At 47.4% G+C, this 25,413-nt stretch overlaps 1 protein-coding gene across 2 annotated transcripts in view; it reads right to left on the bottom strand.

Moving 5' to 3' along the window:
• Positions 1-4,773: 4,773 nt before the first annotated feature.
• The window catches only part of GABRR2 (gamma-aminobutyric acid type A receptor subunit rho2), a gene marked incomplete at its 3' end in the record, with an annotated part of 37,362 nt that continues 16,722 nt past the window's right edge, over positions 4,774-25,413 (bottom strand). The window contains exons 3-9 of one of the 2 annotated variants that reach the window (XM_082855264.1): positions 17,046-17,113; positions 15,055-15,278; positions 13,889-13,971; positions 13,560-13,700; positions 10,977-11,129; positions 9,320-9,525; positions 4,774-5,085 (exon numbers count right to left, since the gene is read on the bottom strand). In XM_082855264.1, the coding sequence (XP_082711390.1) occupies positions 4,774-5,085; positions 9,320-9,525; positions 10,977-11,129; positions 13,560-13,700; positions 13,889-13,971; positions 15,055-15,278; positions 17,046-17,113 (1,187 nt within the window). The remainder of the gene's footprint in view (positions 5,086-9,319; positions 9,526-10,976; positions 11,130-13,559; positions 13,701-13,888; positions 13,972-15,054; positions 15,279-17,045; positions 17,114-25,413) is intronic. The other variant, XM_082855263.1, reaches the window with a different exon arrangement.

Below are 25,413 nucleotides of genomic sequence, written 5' to 3'. Positions count from 1 at the left end.
AATTGCTGCACGTCCCACAGGCCAGCTTCCAGCCTCAAGGAGCCAACCCCGTGGTCTAGTTTAATTCCAGGTTCCATCTGGGTGTAGGGATAACTCCAGGCCGACATGTTTCAGCACAACCCAGGCCAATTTGGGTTTTATTTTCAGCCCCTTCTCTGTCCATCTAAGTAAGGAAATAAATCACTTTTCCCTGAAAATACTGTGCGAAATGAATTGTTTCATGCAAAGTCCACCTACCTGATGTGTTCACACAGTTATGGAAGGCAGCACTCTTCCGTGGGTGTGTACTAGGGGAAATCCTTCCAACCTTGGCAGGATTTATGTGAGAACTGAATAAGGAACCCTACGTCCTGCTCTCACCGTGGCACCAGGCACAGAGAAGGCACTCGATATGCCATCCTTTACACAGCACAGCTGCCCACACTGTGCGGCAGGCGAGATCCTAGTTCCCCAGCCACAGATCGAACCCTCACCCCCTGCAGTAGCAGCTCAGAGCGTTAACCACTGGACCGCCAGGGAAGTCCCGGTGCAGTTGCTTTAATGTCTGTCCTCCCGTCTTCTGTGGTGGCTGAGGCAGGTGCCGCGCTCCCGCCCAGCAGCGCCCACCCCACGTGTATGGAGACGGAGGATGGCACGAGTCCTCGAGACTGCTGCTCCCCAAGCTCTGTCCACAGACCTGGTAGCTAGGTTATAGACTCTGTTCTTGGACCACGCCCCCCAGTTCCAACTGAAGAGTTTGGAGAACGCACCATTGAGACCACAACCTTCACCCACACAAGGTATGCCACAGTATTATTTTTAAGTCCTCCAAGTAAACAAGAGTCTAAAATAGTCTTCCATGGTATTATTATTTTTTTGGCTTCTCCACGCAGCTTATGGGATCTTAGCTCCCTGACCAGGAATGGAACCCACACCCCCTGCTCTGGAAGCGCGGAGTCTTAACCACCGGACCACCAGGGAAGTCCAGTTTTCCATTGTAAATAGCAGTTCTCTGAACACTTTTCCTTCTACCGACATAAACCTCTTACACTGGAGAGAACGGTCTCTCTTCTTTGCCACGGAAGGCCATCTACCTGCATGATTTATCCCACCTAGCCTCTGGACTCCATCTTGCCATGTCTGTTCATAGCCCTTACCCTTCTCAAGTTTTGTGGTTATTATTTGCCCCCAGCCCTACCCTCCTCCACTTGAGAGTATGCCTTCTTCCTGCATCTGTGACACACTCTTCTGGTTCTCCTTCCATTTCTCTGATCAACCCTTCTCTTCCCACCTAAATAAATACTCCCAAGCTCTCGTTTGCAGGCCTTCTCTCTTCCGCTTCTCTCCTTAGGAGTTATGTCCACCTTGATAGCTTCATTCATTGAGCACATCGGGGAGGGTAGTTCCAAATCTTTACCCCCCTCCAGCCGCAGACCAGTGTTTATAACTTTTTACTTGACATCTCCACTTGCTTGCCAGACCGAACTCCTCACCTTCCACTGGAATAGCGCCTTCGCCTGGCTTCCTGGTCTCTGTCAGTGTCAGCACACAGGCAGAGGTTCTCAAACATCACTGAGCTTAACATTATTATCATTATTTTCCTGCCTCATTGGTTCCCTGAAACTCAGCAGCTCTCCATTTTCCAAATCCATGCTCTCCCTTCTGCTGAGGTTTACAAAAAGATTGAACCAAATCAAAGTGGTTTCAAAGAGTTCTGTCTCAACTTACTCACAGCCCAGAACACCGATAATCTTTGACATACGTGGCCCAGACCAGACCCGTCCAGTTTCTTCCCCAGGTTTATTCTAAGCGGAATGAACCTGGAAGGACCCTTGACACCAGGGTCACGGAACTAGAAGGATGAGAACCCAAGGCTTTTGTGCATTTGGTGGAGCGTCTGCTCGCTGTTCCCTAGACACACCCAAGCTTTCCTTCTCCATGTTAATATTCCCTCCCCAGTTGAAATTATACCTATCCATTGCTCAGAATTTACCATAAATAACACTACTCTTCAAATGCTGTAATCTCCCCCTCCTTTGAACCATGCCCGCTGCCACTGTAAGCTTCTTAATGACTGAAAGCTGTTTCCCATGCATTTCTTTATCTGTCACCGCCCCCTCCCCTCACCCAGGCACAAGGTCTTGAAGACAAGTGCACAATACATGTTGGTTCCTTATTGTCAAAGAGGTATGTCTGATCATCAGTTTTTGTATAACACCTATTTGTTTTATTCTTACATGCACATTTTTCACAATTTAATATGGGTGAAGTCAGGCTTCATCTTATAATCATTGGCTGCAATAATTTAATTAGCAGCATTTTTTCTTTCTTGGTGGTACATAAACTATGGGTGCATCTTACACTCGATAGTGTCTTAGATTCAGTGAAATAAAGTATCATTCAAGCATCCCTGATAACAATTATGTTTACTCTTCTATCTTCCTGTCTTTAAGGTGAATCGTTCAGTTCTCAAAATTTCCTTAGTTCCTGTTCTCTACTCCTACTGTTGTGTCCTTTTTACCTCATTTAATTTTCTACTTTTCTCAAGTAGAGTCAGATTATCACACTGCAATAAAGCTGTGCTAAATCTGATGGTGTCATTGGTTCATGGTCCCACATGATAAAATGTTATTTACAATTCTACATGTTTGCTACAGAACGAACTCCAGTTTCACTGTATAAGCTAGTTAAAATACATCTTTATTTTTTTTTAAGTGTGATGAGGCCACCATGTTATATGAGCCTCAATTTATGAAGACAACGTAGTCAGCAGCAGAGCAGTATTGGAATTACATAAGACAACCAAAGCAATAGGATATATTTAACGACAATGTATCAATAATTATCATTCTTTGAGTAGCACTGTGGCCTAGGAGAGTCTCTAGAGAGTAAAAGTTTCTAAACATGTCCAGGTGCCCTGTACCATCCAATTTCCTTGTTTATGTACCTTCATTCTTCATTTGTCCCTGAAGCTGGGAGAGCCGCTGGTCTTGGGCCAGGCAACTCCACGGAGGGGAAGCTGTCCTGATGAACACTGGGAGGGATGGGGGACCTGCTGTGACCCCTAGAGTTGCAGAAAAAGCTGGTCTCTCACCTCTTCCTACAACCTAGGATCCAGCCAAAACAGACGACTTGCCCCGCAAACTAGACTCTGCAATCCCAAACTTTCCTGCCTCTCTCATGCCTTTGCTCAGGCCAATCCTTCCATCTGCAGTAGCACTGTGTAACAGGACTTTCTGTGACTGTGGAAATGTTCTCGAGATCTGCACTACTGAATACAGTAGTCACTGGCCACACGTGGCTGTTGAGTAGAGCACTTGAAATGTGGCTAGCACAACGTGGCAAGAACTGAGTTTTTAATTTTATTTAACTTTAATTAACTTAAATTTAAATAAATATATAGCCAGTGGCTACCATATCGGACCGCACATATCTAGCATGTACTTTCTACATCTGCACCTAGCATGAACATTTCTTCTCCAAATCCCCAACCTTCAAGGAGCAGCTCAGAAGCTGTTTTCTCCACGAGATCCAGTCTTCCACTGGAAATCATTCTTTCCTTCCTTAGAATTCCCATTACATGATGAACCATTTTTGTGGTGCTTAATACTTTTTTAACTTATACGTAATCGTATACGATATCCTTGACCGGTCCTTTTTCTGAGAGCTATACAAGAATAAGATGATCTCTTACTCTTAAGGTGGACCCTACTATATCTAGTGCAGGGATTTTTTAATGTTTGCTGCATGAATCTATACTAGAAGCAGAGTAATTCACATTAACAATGAGGAATTGACAATGATTGCTGTGCAGTAAAGGATGAACCTTGACAAAAGAAAGGTTTGGGCCTTGGCCTCTAGCTCCTGGGAGGTAACTTCTAAACCCCTGGACTGTCCTGCCTGATTGGAGGGTCTTTGTTCACCTGGGGGCCTACGGCCATGCCAGACGGTCTAAGCCAACAAGGTGATTTATGATGGGGTCTCAGGCTGAGACGTATCAGCTCAGCCTCTGAAGGAACTGGAGACTAAGGTCAGCCATACAGGCGGTCAGCTGTATTCAGATGGCCAGCCCCCAGTAAAAACTCTACTCTTTGATGGGTTTGGGTGATGTTTCCCTGGTTGGCAATACTCAGTGCATGTCGTCACACATTGCTGAGAAAAATAAGCACTGGCACAGGGCAGGTATTCAATATTTAATGAATGGTTGAATGGATGTATGAATGAATGATGTCCCTTAATATTGCAAAATCATGCGAGTTGCCAGACTCACCCAGGTCAAATCATTTCATCTGGGATCTGAGTTTTCTTTTTCTTTCCTAGATAGGCACTTAATCCAGTGTAGGGTTTACAGATTTTTTTATTCCTATTTTGAATCTTAATTTCCTGTCTCCTATCCAGAATGCCCCTAAGCTTGCCCTTCATTTTTCCCTTCCCTTTATAACTGAATCCTAGGCTTCCTAAGGGTCTCAGAACATTCATCTGGGAGGCATTTGAGTCTTTTTTTTATTGGAGGGAGGCTCTCATGAACCTGTTCACACACAAGAACAGAAGAAGACAGTCCCAGAGCGGCAAGAAGTGGGACACAACACAGCATGAACGATGAGCCAGCCCACGAGGCCTGGGGGAGGGTAGCTGGAGGGCCCCTGGGCTCCTCCGGGAGCCAGGATGCTGCTTGAGGTGGACCAGGGGCTGCTGCTCTGTCTGTGAGGGGTCACGCTCAGCAGGTCCACGTGTGGGCGGCCGGCCAGACACCAGAGATGTCCGTGCCCTTCCCCAGGCATAGCCTCAGAGCTCCTAGGCTAACACTGACCAATAAATTAAGTTGAAAAATATGTAGGAAGCTGGGAATATCAACCGGGAGTATTTGTCGATGGCGTGGGTGTTCTGGAAGATGCGAAGACCCACCTGGCCCTTCAGAAGCCCCTTCTTCCTGGAGGAGTTGGATTCACTGCTCAGGGCCAGGTGGACCACTATTTTGTCTTGCCTTTCTTCTTCTGTCAGAATATGGCTTCTCGGGTACCCGGCCAGGCTGTTGGCCTCAGACTCACTGTAGCTTCCACCCAGCATCATGGTTCTTGAGTGGAGCATTCCACACATGCATGGGAACTGTGGGCAGCAAACACAAGGGGAGATGTCAGGCATGTTTTGGCCTGTGAGAGGCCCAGAGGAGGCTGCCTGGGCCGAGAGTAAAGCCCATGGCTTCTCAGAACCACAGAAAAGGCAGAACTAGAAGCACCTCCAGAGATCACTTTGTCCAACGATTCTCTATCCTGGCTGTGTATTGGAGTCACCTTGGGAGCCCTTTAAACTGGCCATGCCCAGGCTCCACTCTAGACTAATTAATTTAAGGCTCCCAGGTGATTCTGCTATGTAGCCAGGGTCCAGAACCACTGATTTAGTCCAAATGCCCTCAATTGCAGAAGGAAAAACTAAGACCAAGAGAGGCTATACAATTCTCCTGGGATCAGACAGTTAGTGTCAGATTCAGGACTTTAAACACACATCTTCTGGTTCCAGCCGTGAATCAAAAGATGATTAGGTAGGAGAGTGTCCTTATTTTAACGAGTTCCACTTAAGGGTAAAGGGTCATGGTACCTATCATGTATTTTTATTTTTTTATTTATATATTTTTTCTTAGATAATCCTCCAAGTTTTTTTTTAATTGACGTATAATTGATTTACAGTGTTGCATAATTTCAGGTGTACAACAAAGTGATTCAGATATATATATATAGAGAGAGAGATAGATACATACACATATATGTAAAACGTTTTTTCAGATTCTTCTCCATTATAGGTTATAACAAGATAGTTCCCTGCACTATACAATAGGACCTTGTTGTTTATCTCTTTTATATATAGTAGTGTGTATCCGTTAACCCAAACTCCTAATTTATCCCCCTCCCCACTTTCCCCTGTCATGTATTTTTTAATGGTTCAGCTGCACCAACAAAAGTATGTTTATATGAGAAAAAGCTCACACAAAAATGGCAAAGTGTCAACAATGTTGGATGGAGGGGCAGGGTGTATGAATGTATATTATCCTATTTTTTTCAACCATTTCCGTGAGTATGAAAATGTTTATAAGAAATTATAAGGTGGAGGGAAGGGAATGGTCTTGTCTAACTCCTCCCCACCGTTAAGAGTCAGCAAAGCTGGCTCCGGTTAACAGCTGGTTCATGAACCCATATTTGTTGGATGAAGGCTTTGCTATGTTTTTTTTTTTTTAATTTTATTTATTTATTTATTTATTTTTGGCTGCTTTGGGTCTTCATTGCTGCGGCACGGGCTTTCTCTAGTTGTGGCGCGCGAGGGCTACTCTTCATTGCAGTGCTCGGGCTTCTCATTGCAGTGGCTTCTCTTGTTGCTGAGCACGGGCTCTAGGTGCACAGGCTTCAGTAGTTGTGGCACATGGGCTCAGCAGTTGTGGTGCATGGGCTCAGTAGTTGTGGCGCATGGGCTTAGTTGCTCCATGGCATGTGGGATCTTCCCGGACCAGGGCTGGAACCTGTGTCCCCTGCATTGGCAGGCGGATTCTTAACCACTGCGCCACCAGGGAAGCCCTGAGGCTTTGGCATGTTTTGAATGACTCTATACAGGAAAGTCCAATGCATTATAAATCAAAAGGATTTAAATATAATCCAAAGGTATTTGATAATAATCAATGTACAGATTATTGAAAATTTAAACAAGGATTCACATACCCAAGTAAAAAAGGTTTGTGTTTGGCTGTTGCTGGCCAGAGGTATGACGCCTGCCTGATCCAGCCAACTGACCTTGGGTTTATTCTCAACCTGTTGGCTTTAATATGTTTCTAACCTGGCTCTCAGCCCTGTGGTGCCTCTGTTTTTCCATCTGGGAAAGTGAAATAATGGCATTTCACACATTTCCTCCTATTGTCATGGATCCTGAAATACGCACGCAGATGGATACCAGGAAGCTTTAGAATGCAAAAATAGATGAATGATTTTATGTCAAATCAGAATTACTTGGAGTACTTTTACACTTGAAGAAATCTGTGGTTTGGAGAGCTATTTATTTAATCAGGCATGATTGTTTCATTACTATTTCTATGTCTTGTCCCATCAGCAACAATAATTAAGTAGCACATTAATACATTCCTAGAATAATTAACTCATAGATTTTAAGGATAGAAGGTCAGTGAGAGGTCATCTATTCAATTCTTTGCATTTAGATAAAATCACACCCAAACTTTGGTAAAATTGTGAGATATCGTTATATCACTGGGGACTTCTTTTTTTGTAAGACATGGGTCTTCTTTTTCCTTGCTCTAAACTGAAATTCTTTCTGCTAAAATAAAAAGAGACATTTAAGGTTTTGAGTTAGAATCAGGAAATGCCCCAAATTATGGAAAATCTCTATTTCCCACATCAGCTCATTTCTAAGAAAAATTAAGTGGCATCTGGCGCATTGGACAGGTCTGGATGACCAGCCAAAGAATTGAAGCACATATAGGGAAGCAGAACTATACTCTGCCTGCCGGCTTCAACGCAAAGCAGCGTGGGTCCCCTTTTGAACCATGGTGAACCTAGCAGGCTCCAGTCAACTTTGCCCTCTGCAGAGCAGAAGTCAAACCTCAGTGAGCATCAGAACGGCCTGGGAGCTTGTCAGCAAGGCCAATTCCAGGGTGCCATCTCTGGAGATTCTGAGCCCGTAGGTCTGGGCTACAGCCCTTAATCTTCATCTTCAATAGGCTGAGAAGGTGAATCCAGGCCAGGTGCTCCTGGGCTCCCACTTTGGGAACCTCAGCTCCACTGGGGGCCATGTTAACGTTGTGAACAGTGGCTTCTCTGTGGGGCAGCGGGAGAGAGATTTCGCGTCCTCCCACCGGTCTACCTCCCCAGCAACCACAGCTTCTCAGCCTTTCAACCGTGTGCTTGACAACAATGGAGAACAAGCCCTCGCTTCCCGGCTGTCTGTTCCCATAGACATGGAGCTAGACTCGGAGCCCAAAGGGCTGTCCACGTATGATTTCCTCATTGCTCTTTAGCCAGCATCGTATCATCACTGGCAAACACTGGGCCCATCATATGGTAACAGGTTAATAATGATCTGCCTGAGTACAAGTTATGTGCTGTTAATGGTTCATGGGCACATATCTGTCGGATGAAGGCTTTGCTATTTTTTGAACAGCTCTACACAAGGAAAGCCTAACAGATTACAAATCAAAAGTGTTTAAGTATATTCCAAAGGCATCTGATAATGATCAATGCACAGATTATCAAAATTTGAGGGAATTCCCTGGTGGTCCAGGGGTTAGGACTCAGCACTTTCATTGCCAAGGGCCTGGGTTCGATCCCTTGTTGGGGAACTAAGATCCCACCAGCTGGGAAAAAAATTGAACAAATCCTCAAATGCTGAAGCAAAAGTATTTTGAAGACAACTTAAAATATAAACTCTTAAACAATCTAGCATATTTGAAGACAACTGGAAATATTTAACAGGTATAATGTGGGCATTAAAAGACTATTTTTAAAAAGGCAACAGGTCCTCTTTCCTAAAACTTACAGCTCCCTTTGCTAAGGAGCTCTCAGCCAGCTAGACACACATAAATGTGGAATTTTCACGTCCCCTGATCTCTACAACTTTTAGGTAAACACCCATTTTGATCAGTACAATGACGAGCAAGGATTTGGTAACAAGTTGGCATTTTATTTCTCAATGTGATTAATAAGAGTCCGCATATGAATAGGATAGATTTTCCCTCTCTGCCCAGGTGCACTGCCCTGAATTCCCCCTTTGCATTCCATCCCATAGTAGACTTTACTATAGTGCAGTATCGTATAGATAGCATAATATTTCCAATGAGTCTAAAGGCTAAGGTTGTGTGTGGCTGAATTTTCACTGGGCCAGAGCACTGATAAGTACAGGAGTTTTTTATTCTAGAACTTTCCTCCTGTCTGTTCACAGGACGTAGAGACATTCTCCCTAGACAGGTTCAGTAATGATAGTGATAATTTATGTGCATCTAGAACCACACAGTTTCAAAACAACTCTCATATACATTTTTGTAAGGGTATTGTGACCCTTACAATAACCCTGGGAGGAAGGTGGGGTGAGGGTTCTGTTATACTTTTTTTTAACAGATGAGGAAACTGAGGCCCACCATAAATGGCAGAGTTGGGCCCAAGAACCCAAGTCTTCCCAGTCTTTGTCCAAAGGCTTTCTGCTTTCTGGGATCTTTTGTGATGGAAGCTAGAATATTCTAAAACGGATCCTCCTCCTTTTGCACAAACATCTCCCTTTTCTCCATGAAAGCTCCCTCCCGCTATTCTCATCCAACCAGCAGCATGGGCTCCAACAAGGAAATGAATGAAACTTCTCTCACCTTCTCCTGCAGCTTCCGCTGTTTCCTCTCCTGCACGGTGGTCAGGTAGTTGACGGCCGCGTACTCCAGCACCGAGAGGAACACGAACACGAAGCTGACCCAGAGGTAGATGTCCACGGCCTTGATGTAGGACACGCGGGGCATGGAGGCGTTCACACCCGTGATGATGGTGGACATGGTCAGCACCGTGGTGATCCCTGCAGCATCCAGCTTTAGTTCAGCCACTGACAAGGGTACACAGCTGCCCTCCCATTTCACTAAGTCCCTTTTTTTTCCAACTATTAACCATTTTATATTGATTTTTGTAGTATGTTTCTTCCAAGGTCTTATGATGCTTAAAGAGATTTTATGTATAGTAGTGTGTATATGTCCATCCCAATCTCCCAATTTATCCCTCCCCCTCTGGTAACCATAAGGTTGTTTTCTACATCTGTAACTCTATTTCTGTTTTGTAAATAAGTTCACTAAGTCCCATTTTACATTTGCTCTCTCTTTTTATTTTTTATTTTTATTTTTTTGCGGTACACGGGCCTCTCACCGTTGTGGCCTCTCCCGCCGCAGAGCACAGGCTCCGGACACGCAGGCCCAGCCGCCATGGCTCACGGGCCCAGCCGCTCTGCGGCGTGTGGGATCTTCCTGGACCAGGGCACGAACCTGTGTCCCCTGCATTGGCAGGCGGACTCTCAACCACTGCACCACCAGGGAAGCCCCATTTGCTCTCTCTTACATCTAATAGGAAGTGGCCAGGGCATGTTTCCACCTCATAGAGGTGTGAGGATCTGCAAGGATCTGTTCCCGAGCAGCCAACTGCCTGTCCCCTTTCACTCTGAGCCACTTGGGAGCCTGGGTTTCTGTGATGTGGCTGCTAAGATCAGCAGAGCTTCCCAAAGGATCTGCTCAGATGTGGACTTTAAAACAGTGGCTATGAAAATCAACTCTACTTCAATAAAAAATAAAAATTAAAAAGCAGGGGCTACAGGACCCCTCTCAAGGAACCTTCCCAAACTTCAAGGAAAGAACACATCCTCCCTCACCTGAGTCCAGGAAGACTGTGGAAATTCCTAGAAGCCTGTCATACAGGTTTCTTCTTCACTGTGCCTTGCTGGTCAAACCCTCACATGTCTCAGTGCCCAACCTGATTTTGTCCAAATCTCTGATGAGTTGCAAATGTTTACTCTGGCATTTAGGGTCTGTGAAGGACTAAACCACAGCTCCAGGGAGTACAGCCCTCTCCTTCCCAGAAATCATGAAATATGGGCCCTGCTCCCAAACTCTCAGTCTATCTAAATAAGGCCGACGAAGTTTTTGTATTTGCACAGTAAGTTTGGGCATTTGTCGAATTGTCTTATTTATCAAAGTACTGAGCTCTGATACTGCCAGTGGTGGAAGTCTATACCCCAGGTAGGTGCTATCTTTCTGAAACGATTCGAGCAGAGCTGATGCGGTTTGAACACCCTGTGGTTTTCACAGTGTAGTCTGGGAAACTGAGGGCAGTATGTGAATGGAAAGCAAGAAGCAGGAGGAAAGTTCGCTCCTTCTGACTCTGACAGCCCATTGGTTAAGGACCCTGAATGATGATTTTACTTCTTCTTTACATAGTGATTGAAAAAAAATAGCCACCCTATCACACCTTATCAAATGCTTTTACCCAGTGAAACTCTGGCGGGCACAGCTCTGCGGTCGATCCAGAAGGACACCCAGGACAGCATGACCATCAGGGTGGCGGGAAAGTAGGTTTGCAGCAAGAAGAAGAAGATGTGGCGACGCAACGTGAAGTTAATGTAGAGACGGTTGTACCAGCCTGGGGGACACAGGAAGAAGCCAGTGAGGTTCCATCGCAGAGGCAAAAACAAACTCCTTCCCTGGGGGCCCTTCCTCCCCTGTCACCACCCAAGGGACTTCCCTGGCAGTCCAGTGGTTAAGAATCTGCCTTCCAATGCAGGGGACATGGGTTTGATCCCTGGTCAGGGAACTAAGATCCCACATGCTGCGGGGCAACTAAGCCTGCGTGCCGCAACTACTGAGCTCACACAACACAACTAGAAAGCCCATGCACCACAACTACTGAACCTGCATGCTCTGGAGCCCCGGCACCACAACCAGAGAGAAGCCTGCACACCACAACGAAGAGCCCTCACACTGCAGCAAAAAGATCCCGTGTGCCACAACTAAGATCTGGCATGGCCAAAAATAAATTTAAAAAGAGTTAATGATCCAAAAAAAAAAAAATAGGGAATTCCCTGGCGGTCCCGTGGTTAGGACCCCTTGCTCTCACTGTTGGGGCCTGGGATCAAACCCTGATCGGGGAACTAAGATCCTACAAGCCTCACAGTGCGACCAAAAAAAAAAAGTTAATGATTGGTTGGCTTAGTATAATACACTTCCTTTCTAAAATCTAATCTCTCTGAGTCTCAGTTTTCTCATCTGTAAACTGGGGATACTACGATCTACACCATAGATTTGTTGGGTAGAAATTAGTTAATTCATACAAAGCACTCAAAACAGTGACACAGGGCTTCCCTGGTGGCGCAGTGGTTAAGAATCTGCCTGCCAATGCAGGGGACTGGGGTTCAAGCCCTGGGCCGGGAAGATCCCACATGCCAGGGAGCAACTAAGCCCGTGTGCCACAACTACTGAGCCTGGGCTCTAGAGCCCACAAGCCACAACTACTGAAGCCCACGCGCCTAGTGCCCGTGTTCCACAACAAGAGAAGCCACCGCAGTGAGAAGCCCGCGCACCGCAACAAAGAGTAGCCCCCACTCGCGGCAACTAGAGAAAGCCCATGCAGCAACGAAGACCCAACACAGCCAAAATAAATTAAATAAATAAATAAATAAATTTATTTAAAACAAACAAACAAACAAAAAAACAGTGACACATAGTAAAAGTTATACCGGGAACTCTTAAAAATGGTTTTCGAAAGAGAGTTGATTTGAACTTGCCAAGAACAGATGAGAAAAGAAAATTGTGTGGCAATGCACATCAGAGCAAAAGAGAAGAAAGGGATGGGGTGAGCAGTATGGGCATAAAGGGAAAGCAGGTGTGGGCTGTCCTGACACCAAGGCAACCTTGGCTGGGGCCCGCTCTTCTCCAGTATCTGATGTTGTGAACAGAAGGGTGGGGCTGGGGGCAGGCGAACGGGGAGATGGTGGCCATGCAGGGCAGACGGTAGCCCAAAAGCTTCCCACAGCCAGGCCTAGGCTTCTCAGCACTGGGACAAAGGGTAAGGAAGTGAGAAGTCCTCCAGGGTCCCGTAGCTGCGGCAGAGCTGTGTATTGCAGCTTTATATTGCAGAGCTGTGTAGCATATAAAGGTATGTTGAAGTCCTAAATCCCACCACCTGCGAATGTGACTTTATTGAGAAATCAGGTCTCTGTACATGTAATCAAAGTAAGACGAGGTCATATTGAGTTAGGGTGGCCCATAATCCAGTGACCAGTGCCCTTAAAGAAAAGGGATGTTTGCACATAGATGCACAGAGACACACCATGGGAATACCAGAGTCACAGGGAGAATGCCACGTGACAACAGAGGCAGAGGTTGGAGTGATGCCATAACCACCAGGACCAGTAAGGGGCAAGGAAGGAGTCCTCCCCAGAGCCTTCAGAAGGAGCATGGCGCTCAGGCTTCTGGCCTCCAGCACTGTGAGTGAACACATTTCTATCGTTTCAAGCATCCAGTTTGTGGTACTCTGTTAGGACGGCTCTAGGAAACTAACACAAGGGCTGACGGTGAGATTCAAGAAGAGCGGACAAATGGATCCTCTCAAAACTTCAACCATGGCCCCAAGGTCCAAGAAGAGGTCACACTACGCATAAGAAATGAATCTATAGCTCTGAATATAGGTAATAAATACACAGGTAAATACAGTAATAAATACATAAATAAATAGGTAATAAATACATTTCCCCATATCGTTACGTCAAACGAATCAGGTTGCAGAATAGCGTGTACACTCTGACCCTACTTTTGTAAAATTACATAATTAAAGCAGGATGTCTGCAAGGGTGTTTTCTGAATTGTTCAGAATGACTACCTCTGACCATGGAGTTTCAGAGGGCAGCAACTTTTAAAGCCTCTGCTTTTAAGTGTTGTTCATGTCTTGTTGGACTGGGCATTATTAGAATAATGAAAAGTTATTTTCATTGGAAGGGGAAAAAGTTAACACTGAAAAAGAATTCTCATGTGTTTTCTTCCACATTTGAATCCGACCATGGCAGAAGTTAGCTACCAGTGCTGCTATAGAAGGCCAGTCTGGAAGTGGTGTGGAATTTCTGAATCAGAAACTGAGACAGGGAGATCTTCTCATCTGTTTTCAGGGATTCGTCCCCATTCTTCCAGTACAGCATCAGATCTTCATCTGTATATGCATCTTTGGGAAGAGGAAAATAAGTTAATTTCACTCCTTTTCTTCTGAGGCAGGAGCAACAGGGCCATCCTACCTCAGCTAGGGATTAAATAGGTCTTATCCCTGGCAGGCAGTACTCAGTCTCATAGTTACTAAAATGGCACAGAGAGGGAATAAGGCAAAGATTTGTCATTACGAATACAGACACTTACAGCTTTCCAGCTCCAAAGAACAGGTCTGGGAGTCCAGGGGAAAGTGGCTGAAATCCATGTTGCACATGGCGGTGACTGTAATCCTAGAACCCAAACAAACATGTTGGCTCATGCAGTGAGTTACTGGCTCATATACCTGCCCAGAGTAAGGAGGACAAAGACACGACCAAGGGCAGCTGCCTCTTCACGTCTACATCAGAAGCTCGGAAACCCAGGACTCTAACTTTTTTTTTTTTTTTTTTTGCCGCACGGTGCAGCATGCAGGATCTTAGTGCCCTGACCAGGGATCGAACCCGTGCTGCCAGCATTGGAAGCACTGAGTCTTAACCACTGGACTGTCAGGGAAGTCCCTCTAAGTTAACTTTTAGAGTTTTGTCTTCTGTAGATGATGGTATTTGCTCTGCCCGGATCCCAGCTCCTGAGGCTGCTGGCTGTGCATGGCCCACACCTGGACCCTTCTCTGGGCATTGCCCACATCCAGAGACTCGTCTTCCCCAGAGATGCCCGGAGGTTATGCCCTGCCTCCCTAGCCCTGACTCAAAAGCTATTAGCACTGAATTCTGGCGAACTGTACAAGGTGTGGGATGAAACTGTGTAATCACTCAAGTCAGCCCAGAAGCCAATCTGCAGTAGCACCTAATAAAGAGTAGCTATGGTTATTTCCCTAATTTTTGTTTATTACCAATAATTACCTATTTTTGTTTATTACCAATAAACTAGAATCATAGGCTCTCAGGGGTGGAGGGTACATAGAAGGTCACCGTCTCCCTCAGATCATTCAGGTTCAATTAGTCTCCTAACCTAACCTTAACACCCCCGATGACAGGGAAGTCAGCACCTACAACGGTGCTCATTTCATCTTTAGAGAGTTCTAACTATCATCAGAAGGTTCAGACCCTCCCATGTAACCCGCAGCCCCAAACACAGTGACAAACTCTTCGGGGCCAAAGGGACAGACCACACATATACATTTTTTTTTTAATAGAGGGTTTTTTTTTTGGTGGTTTTTAAACCAAGAGTTGACTAGCTAATTCATTCCACAAATACTGTTTTCTCACCTACTGTGAAAAGCACAGTTTAGCTCTGACGATACAGTGGTAAATCAGTCAAACGATCCCTGGCATTGTCCACACATATTAGGATGCCACGACCCCATGGACAGTTACCTCAGGCTGTACAGCACCTGCCCATCTGGGAACACCCTCAGCATGATGTTGTCCGTGGTGGTGTCATGGATGAATGACCTTTTGGAGTGAACAAAGAAGACGTCGGGGACCCAGATCTTCTTCACCAGCCGGCCGTCGAAGGTCATGCTCTTGTTGCTGGTGCTGGGGAAGACCAGCCGCTCATCCTTCCAGTAATGCCGCAGGTAGAGGGTCATGGTGAAGTCCTGTGGGCGTTGGGGGGAGACCAGACAGAGATGGCTTACAAAGCTCTCTTCCTGACAGCCGACCCTCCGTCCACCGCTGTGACGGACACCTCAGGCTCAGCCTCCCGAGTTGAAGGAAACAGTTCTGCAGCCCCGCGGGACGATGGCCAAGGCAGTGGTGCTGCTGCCACAGGAAAGAGAACGGCTCATGTTTGTGCCTCATGAGGTTGGACCCCAAGAGACAGCACAGCCCCTCCTTCAGGCTTTGCAAAGGAAAATGGCAGCTGTGATGCCCACCGCCTGCCCTGGGGCCAGCAGGGCTGGATTCCCACAAAGCCCTGCACTCTCACCTAGACCTTTGCACACATGGCTCCTTACCTATTGGCTAACCATTCAACTTAGCAAACACTTCTAGAAACCTGAACAGTCAAGTGTCCCATTTTGCCTTTGTGTGTGTGTGTGTGTGGCCACACTGCGTGGCATGCGGGATCTTAGTTCCCTGACCAGGGCTCAAACCTGTGCCCCCCTGCAGCGAAAGCATGGAGTCTTAACCACTGGACCGCCTGGGAAGTCCTAAGTGTCCAATTTTGGAGGGTTTCTACCATTAGGCTTGTAGTATCTTTAAAGGCAGAATTGTTTCCTGCCCACCCCTGAATCTCCAGACCCTAGTTTAGTGCCTGGCAAGGCACAATAGTGGATGCTCAATAAATATCTGCAGAATGGAAAAATGGGGGGAAGTGAATGAATGAGGAGATGGGCAGCTGCATGTCTAGTATAATTTCAGCCTGAAGGCTTATCCTGTTAAAGTGTCTCCTCGTCTGCATAGCCGATGCTTGAAACCAAGAGTGTAGCCCTTACACCGTAGCCAGAGCTAATACATGAACGCCAATGAATAAATAACTACCCAAAAGAGCCTGTTCCAGGAGCAGGTGAAGGAAGGCTGGAAGGACGCATGCGGTGGCCCACGTCTGCTCTGCCAACCACACCCAGGCTCCTCCTGCCTGTCCCGGAGGCCCGCCCGTGGAGGGGGGCACCGCCCCACTGGCCCACCTCTGCAGCCCCTCTCTTCCCCGTTTTGTCCGCCACTCTTTCAGTTTGCAAACTCCCTGTTCTTCTGCCTCAGAGACCTCGTATGCGCTCTTGCTTGGCCCTCCCTACAGCTGTCAGGTCTCAGCTGAAACGAGGCTTCTTCAAAGACGCTCTGGGCGCTGCCAAGGAGTGAGCCGGGAAGCTGTGCTCCCGGCGGGCGCTGGCGCGCAGAGACCTACAGAATTTGAAGGGGAACAACGCCCACCTCCGGCGCTCCTCCAAGTGTGGCGGGTCCAGCCCCTCACACCGCTAAAGGGGCGCGTTGAGGACGTAGAGGGCTGGGCCTCACTCCCATAAACCGAATCAGGAAGTCTGGGGCGGGGCCTTGGATCTGCATTTAACACGCCCCAACACACACACACACACACACACACACACACACACACACACACACACACACACACACACACACACACACACACACACACACACACACACACACACACACACACACACACACACACACACACACACACACACACCCCGCCCCCAAGTTATTTTTACCCACGAAGCTGCAGAAGCCAGGCTCTGGATTTTACTAAACCTAGGCCAACCTCCAAATCCCGGCTTTATCCCCTCCAGCTCTGGCCCCGCCCCCAGACGCAGCCTGCCCCAGCGTGGCCCCACCCACCGCAGGCCCCCAAGGGACCTCGGCCACAGCAGCCCGCCCCGGCGCTGCCCGCCTTGCGCGCCTCGTACCATGTCCACCTCCGAGATGCTGTCCAGGCTCTCCACCTGCACGTCCACGCCCACCGGGATGGCAGGGCCTGCAGAGAGGCAAAGACGGCTGGTTAAGGCGCCTTCCTCTCTAGCACTGGGCAAGCAGACAGCCCTTACCCCCTTCCCAGGGGAGCCTGAGCGGAGCAGGGGTGAGGCAGTGGTTCAGATTCCATGAGGGTTTTCTTGCTACTTCCTGGCAGGTCGGGTGCCTGAGCTTTCTCCATGAGGGCGGGGGCTGTGTCTACCTTAAGTGCCTTTCCTGGGCCAACATGCGTGTTTAACCCATGCTTGTTGCATGAGTGGAGGAGCTGGATTATGTATGTTTATGCTTCCACAAAATGTGTTTTTAGATTTTAATATTAAAAAAAAGCCTTAAATGGGGAAAACGAAAAAACCTGTGTCTGTCAAGCATATTAATGAATGCTATTCCATTCACAGGCCAAAAAATGTCTCTGAGAGCGTCAGGCGGCATCTGGGCGGGGCCTCCTGAGAGGCCAGCCCACTGCGCCTGGGTCCTCTGGGCCCTGGCCAGGGAGTGCAGGACCAGGGCGTGCCGACCCACCGTGGTCTGAGCTGCGAGAAGCTTAGGGTGGCAGGGGGAGTCTGGGTCTTAGGGAATGAGGACTGGAAGGGCCGGGGACTTTGGCTGAAGGCAGGGGAGGAGGATCAGAGATCCCGACAGGATCTGGTGGGCCAGGGCGTCGAATGGGCTCGCCGACTCTCCCCAAACCTCCCTCCTGGTAGGTTTGCTAAGACTTGCAATCCCACCATGAAAGATTTGGGGCTTGTGGCTGAGCCCGATAGAATGGGAGCATTTTATTTATTACTGGTGGGATTTAGTGGCTATTTTCTGTGTTCTTAAACGTGAAAGCAAATGAGCACAACCTTTTTTTTTTTTTTTTTTTTAAACCAGGGATTGAACCCGGGCCCACAGCAGTGAAAGCACCGAGTCCTAACCACTGGACCGCCAGGGAATTCCCACAACTTTTTATTTTTTATTTTTACTTTTCCCCTCCCAGATAAATTGGGTCATAAGCTGATCTTTTTATTTTCCTGTGCTCTCAACCGAGGGCTCAGGTCAGGCCCCGTGAGAGATGACTGCTCTAGCAGCCGGAGCATTCTCTCACTCCAGGCTCCAGGAGGGCACTGAAGGGGCAGGGTGGAATGGCCAGTGTGAGGCTGAAGCCCCCTCCTCTGGGCTGACTGGCCTGCCTTCCTCCCCCGAGGGGCCTGCAACACGAGGGAGGGTCTGCCAGCAGCCTGGCTGGGGCCCCCTCCCAGGACCCAGACCCCTGAGCCCCTGTGCAGGACCGTGTGTTCCCAACATCACCATGGGAAGCAGGGCTGGTTAATTAATTCCCTGTCCCCTGGACGGACCTTCCTTCACTTGAGACATTCAAACAGCCCAGGGCTGGAGCTCTTAACCCTCATCACCTTTCCCCCTTGTTCCCTTTCTCTAAAGTGCCACATCCAGTCGTCCCAAGAGCCAAAGGGCAGAAACAGTATAGCCATCACCCTCTTTGGACCCACTTCCCCGTGGCCTGGTTTTCAGATAATGGGCACAGTGTTTGACCAGCAGCTGGTTTTGGCAACGGACATTTTCCAGATACAGTACAACAGCTTGCTTGGTGCCTGTCACTGTGTCTCTCTGTCCCCCGGGGCCTGCCTTGTTCTCCGCAGTTCCAGCCGTCCTTTGGAGAGAAATTTGATAACGGCTGTGAGGGTGGCGTTCAGCCTCTGGAGGTACTGCCCACATGGGACTGCAGGTCAGGGTCCAAGGATCCTGGGTTGTTGGAAAACATCTGTGTGCTCAGGAGGCTCCAGAGCTGCACTTGGGGACTCGCACCCCAAGCTTGAACGGGACCAACAGCTCTGCCCTCCTTGGTCCAAGTGCAAAGGAGGTGACCTTTGCCTCTGACTTGCCCCACAGCCCAAGACTAACGCTCCACCCCCAGGATCTCCCGAGCTCTTCATTTTGTGGCCCTTCCCAACCTGATTTTCGAGAAATTCTTCCAAATGACTGGTCTTTCTCCTTTTTCTGTGAGCAGTTTTATGTTTAGAGTATGATTGAGTCCTATAAGGTGTTAGAAAGAAAATAAGCTAACTAGGCATTTGTGCCTTGGCCCCTGAACACTGACGTGGGTTTTTCTACTTTCAGAGAGGGATCTGTGAGCCAAATGGAAGTCACTGGTGGAATTTCAGGCAGTATAGCCAGTGAGGCAACAAATTCAGAAGGGAAATACGTGTTTAGCCAAGAGCTATTCTTGGTTCCTAGCCTTTCTGCAATTATTTCTCCTCACATGGTCCTGGAAAGCACACGTTAGGGATTTATCCATTTTTGAAATAAAGCTATATGTCATTTCTTCTCCACTGACTCTACAAGAATAAATGTGAGGTAGAATTTTAAGACAAATTAAAACAGAATTTGCCAACAGAGAAGGTGTTTTTCAAGCAGAAGGAGCATGATCCAGAAAGAAAGCTGGAGATGCAAGAATGAAAGACCAACAAAAATAGTAAATATATGTATGATTCTAAGGGAACACTGACTATATAAAACAATATTAACCATGTGTTGTAGGATTGAAAAAACTAAATAAAAATATACAACATTTAAGTAGGGAGAGGTATAAATGGAGTGAAAGTGTTCTGAGGTCTTTGCATTGTCTGGAGGACAGTAAAAATAGTTACTTAACATACTAGTACTATAAGCCAAAGATTCATGTTGTTTCCTAGGGAACCACAAAAAAAAAGTATAAGGGTATATATTTTCAAAACTAAAATAGAAAAGCCAAAATAGGTATAACCAAAAATAATCAGTCTAAACAAAAGCAAGAAAGGAAGGAGAAAAAAAAGAGAGAGCATAAAGAATAGGTTGGACAATAAAAAGGATATGCTAGGGGGCTTCCCTGGTGGCGCAGTGGTTGAGAGTCCGCCTGCCGATGCAGGGGACGTGGGTTCGTGCCCCGGTCCAGGAAGATCCCACATGCCACGGAGCAGCTGGGCCCGTGAGCCATGGCCGCTGAGCCTGTGCGTCCGGAGCCTGTGCTCCGCAATGGGAGAGGCCGCAGCAGTGAGAGGCCCGCGTACCGCAAAAAAATTAAAAAAATTAAATAAAAAACTCCTAAGAGTTCCATTAAGAAAAAATCAGGCAATCCAATACAAAAAGGGGCAAGAGATTTGAATAGGCATTTTGCAAAAGAAGAAATAAACAATAGACAAATGAGAAAGTACTCAACTGCATTAACAGCTCCCTTAGAACCACAGTGAGATATTACTACTATATACTAACAAACTTGGCTCCTATGAGAGTAGCTACACCAAGTGTTGATAAGGATATGGAGCAACAGGAACGCTCATACTCTGCCAGTGGTGGGTGTAAATTGGTACAACTACCTTAGAAGGCATTATCCAGCAAAATGGAAGATATATAAACCTCATGACGCAGTCTATCTACAGAATAGGTTAAATACATTGTGGTATATTCATACAATGGAATGTATAGTTACATGCAACAACACTATAAAATGTTGCATGGCTTGACTTTCCTCCATGGCCCTTCCCTTTCCTTGAGGACTTCTTGCAAAGTCTGAGCTAATTTGAAATATTGGTTGAGACACTTTCCCTTATTGTTGGGTGTAATCAAACATTTCAGTTTTAAAAGAGGCCTGACTTCTCTCATGGTGAGCATTGCTTCCTGAGCAGGCAGTGAGTGCCATGTGGCAGGCATTTAGCCATCCACCTGGGGTGGGGTGGGCGAGGCTGGACTCAGGGGCTCTCCCTTCCACAAGCAGCATCAGCATCAGCAGGCATTTGTTAGAGATGCAATTCTTGGACCCCACCCTGAGCCTCCTGCACCGGAGACATCACAAGTCCTGCTGATCCACAGTCAAGTCTGAGGGCCCTGGACAACTGATCTTTTTTTTTTTTTTTTTTTATTTTGCGGTACGCGGGCCTCTCACTGTTGCAGCCTCTCCCGTTGCGGAGCACAGGCTCCGGACACGCAGGCTCAGCGGCCATGGCTCACGGGCCCAGCCGCTCCGCAGCACGTGGAATCTTCCCAGACCAGGGCACGAACCCGTGTCCCCTGCATCGGCAGGCAGACTCTCAACCACTGCGCCACCAGGGAAGCCCCGGACAACTGATCTTTAAGGAACCCCCAGGAGTGAGATTTTACAACGTCCCATGTCCTGGTTACCATTTTTCTCTTGTTTTCAAACTTTTTCACGATCCCATCTCCACCAGCTGGCTCCACTTCCTACCTATCCATGCCTTCCTTCCCCCATAATACTTGCTGAGTCGAGCAGTCTTTACCCAAGACTGACCTCCCTCCCATGACCAACCTCCTTAGCTGAAACCCCGTCCCTCTTCCATCTCTGTGACACAGCTCTTCCCTGGCTCCTTCTCTGAGGTCCTTGGGCCCCTCCTGGGCTCGATCTCTGACCCGGACTCTGACCCTGTTGTTGTTGAAGTCTAACAGAGGTCCCCCCTGGATATCTAACCAAGTTCTTAAATTTAACATCCCAAACAGACTTGTCTATTCGGGGCCCAGCCCTGCCCCACTGCCCAGCACCCTGTCCTTCAGGCACATGGTGACCTGCTTGGTCACCGGGGTTAAATGGGGTCAGGGAGGGAAGGAGTGAGATTGCCTGGAGGGGATTGCAGAGGAGGAAGAGGCCAGGAAGAGGAGTTTAATTTTAGGGGAAGGAGCCAGTAGTTGTGAAACTGAGTTCCACTGAAACTGAGTTCCTCTGCCGAGTTTATCATTAACCCCTCTATCCAAAACTTTGTCCCCTTTCTTGTCCTGCCCTTGTTCCCCTGATGATAGAGGAGTATCAAAGAAATGTGGCGGTTGAAACTGAACAGGACCCTGTGAGGCCCTCTTGGGTACAATACCCCCTACCATGTGCCCCATTTCTTTTTTGTAGAAAAAGGCTTTATTCTCCTAGGCCTTCCCTGAGTGCCAGTCTCAAGCAGTTACTAATCAGGGAAGTGAGGGAATGCAGAAACAAAGGAAGAGCAGTCAAACAAGAAAAGTAATGATAGCTTAAACAATAGTTCAGTGATAAAACAGAGTCCTAGTTCCTCTTCAACGGGTATATATAATGATCTGACCCATATCTCTGAGCTGTTCTGCAGAAACTAAGAGCCCCCCACCCGAGTGGAGGATGGTGGTTACATGCAGACTGGTTGGAACCAAAAGGCTGAAGATTAAGATTCCCCAAGCCTCTCCCTGTTACCCCACCACCAACCAAACAGAAGGAAGTCCACAAGTTGCAACACTTACTCCAAATGTTGCCTTTAGAAACCCTTCCCTGAAAGGAATCAGGGTGGTCAGGTCTTTGGAGCACAAGCCGCCCTTCACCACAACCCAGGGACAGTAGATTGACTTTGCTATGAGGTGGCCAAGTGGACCCAAGTTCAATTTGGTAACAGGAACAGGGTGTGAGTGTGAGTGAGGGTTTGTGCTCCAGAAGGGAAGGGCCAAAGGCACTGAGGAGGAATCAGAGGGGTCTCCTCTGAGGGCAGGAGATCCTGGGAAGAAGGCTGCCAGAGACCCAGATGGCTGGCTTTCTCCCTAGCTTTGGCGCTCTAACCCGTTCACTGTAACAATGGAGCACTAGACCTTACCCAGCATGAGGAACAGGGGAGGCAGAGCCAGGGAGGCCTGAGAAGCATTCAGGGAGGAGACCCCAGCTCCAAAATGAGGCATGACCCCGCCTTGAACTGGCTCCATGGGCCTCAGCTGGGCCAGCTGAGTGGCATTTGGGGCCTTGGTGGCCAGACCCCAGTGGCTTGGAAGTTCAGGGGTTGAAGGCTACGGAGTAAAGCATGGGAGCATTCGGGAGGGTCTCCCCTCACAGTCTGGGTGCCCCAAACACAGAGGGCACCTTAAATGGGGGTGGAGCTAAAGTATACTGGGTGAAACACATGTGTTCCTAGAAAATTCCCTAGGAAGGCATCACACTGGAGACAGTCCAGCTGGAGACGTAACTAGGCATTAACCTTGCAAAGTGACACAGCAGTTGTGATATCGTGATGTGATACTGTGATATAATGAGAAATATGTATTTGGTCCTCAGCCCCAGTTCCTGGCACAGAGCTCCTAAAACCCTTGTAACTTCCTGAGTGAGAGGGGTGAGAGGAGTGTATTTTGTTATTTATAACAACCCCTTACCAACCACACCTGAGTTTATGCTAGTGTGGTGGCTCTCCTGGGCCCCTGGATAGTTTCAAGATGGGGCTGGTTGCCAAGGAACAGCCATGTGATTAGAGGGTTGGAACTTTCAGCCCCACCTCCCAACTCCCAAGGAGGGGGCGGGGGGAGGGGCTGGAGGTTGAATTAATCACCAGTGGCCAATGATTTCATCAATCGTGTCTACACAGTGGAACATCCATAAAACCCCTGAACAACAGGGTTCGGTGAGCTTCCTGGTTGGTGAACACATCCACATGCCAGGAAGGTAGTGCCCCCAGCTCCGCGGGACAGAAACCCCTGAGCTCAGCACCCTTCCGGTCCTCACCCTATGCCCCTCTTCATCCACTATCCATCTGTGTCTTATATAATGTTCTTTATAATAAGCTGGGAACCATAAGTAAAGTGTTTCCCTGATTCTATGAGCCATTATAGCAAATTATCACACCTGAGAAGGGGGTTGTGGGAACCCTCAATTTTGCAGCCAAGTCGGAGAGAAGTGCAGGTAACTCGGGGACCCACTACTTGTGATTGGTATCTGAACTGAGGGGCAGTCTTCTGGGCCTGAGCCCTTAACCTGCGGTGTCTGCACTAACCCCAGGTAGTGTTAGAACTGAATTAAATTGTAGGACACCCAGCTGGTGTCCACAGACAACAGGGGAATTGCTTGGTGCGGAAAACCCACACATTTGAGTCAGAAGCGTTGTGAGCAGAACAGATCATAGTAGTAGTAACAGTACAAGCCTTTATCCCAGGAGAGGCCCTAAGGGCGCGTATGCTGTGAGTCTAGGAAGCCATGAGCTCCCTGGGGCCGTAGCCATGTCTTTATCACGTCAGCAACCAGTGCTTTGATGCACTGCCTCCACCATCCCCTTCCCCCCAACACACACACACACACACACACAAACACACACACACACACGGTCTCTGCTGTGCTCAGTGCTTCCTGTGGGACACTTGAGTCCATCTTCATGACAATCTGGTGAGGAAGGTACTGATATTACCTCCATTCTACAGGTGAGAATCTGAGGACTAGAGAAGCGACGGAGGTCCCCATCAGAGAGAGGCACACCACAAGCTGATCCCAGGGGTCCACCTCCAGAGCCCCTGCTCTAACGAATGCATTATGCTGACCAGAGCATTCCTTTTTTTTTTTTAATTTATTAAAAAATTTTTTTATACAGCAGGTTCTTATTATTTATCTATTTTATACATATTAGTGTATACATGTCAATCCCAATCTCCCAGTTCATCCCACCCCCTCCCACCCCCTCACCCCCACTGCCCGCTTTCCCCCCTTGGTGTCCATACGTTTGTTCTCTACATCTGTGTCTCTATTTCTGCCTTGCAAACCGGTTCATCTGTCCCATTTTTCTAGATTCCACATATATGCGTTAATATACAATACTTGTTTTTCTCTTTCTGACTTACTTCACTCTGTATGACAGTCTCTAGGTCCATCCACGTCTCTACACATGACCCAATTTCGTTCCTTTTTATGGCTGAGTAATATATGTACCACATCTTCTTTGTCCATTCATCTGTCGATGGGCATTTAGGTTGATTCCATGACCTGGCTATTGTAAATAGTGTTGCAATGAACACTGGGGTGCATGTGTCTTTTTGAATTATGGTTTTCTCAGGGTATATGCCCAGTAGTGGGATTGCTGGGTCATATGGTAATTCTATTTTTAGTTTTTTAAGGGACCTCCATACTGTTCTCCATAGTGGCTGTATCAATTTACATTCCCACCAACAGTGCAAGAGGGTTCCCTTTTCTCCACACCCTCTCCAGCATTTGTTGTTTGCAGATTTTCTGATGATGCCCATTCTAACTGGTGTGAGGTGATACCTCATTGTAGTTTTGATTTGCATTTCTCTAATAATTAGTGATTTCAAGCAGCTTTTCATGTGCCTCTTGGCCATCTGTATGTCTTCTTTAGAAATGTCTATTTAGGTCTTCTGCCCATTTTTGGATTGGGTTGTTTGTTTTTCTGATATTGAGCTACATGAGCTGTTTATGTATTTTGGAGATTTGCCTGTTGCTTCGTTTGCAAATTTTCTCTCCCATTCTGAGGGTTAGCTTTTGGTCTCGTTTATAGTTTCCTTTGCTGTGCAAAAGCTTTTAAGTTTCCTTAGGTCCCATTTGTTTAT

The sequence above is a fragment of the Leucopleurus acutus genome (assembly GCF_964270905.1).
Source record: "Leucopleurus acutus genome assembly, chromosome: 15".
Taxonomy (NCBI): Eukaryota; Metazoa; Chordata; class Mammalia; order Artiodactyla; family Delphinidae; genus Leucopleurus; species Leucopleurus acutus.
The sequence above is the reverse complement of the archived record's forward strand: the minus strand, read 5'-3'. Positions and strand labels throughout refer to the sequence as shown.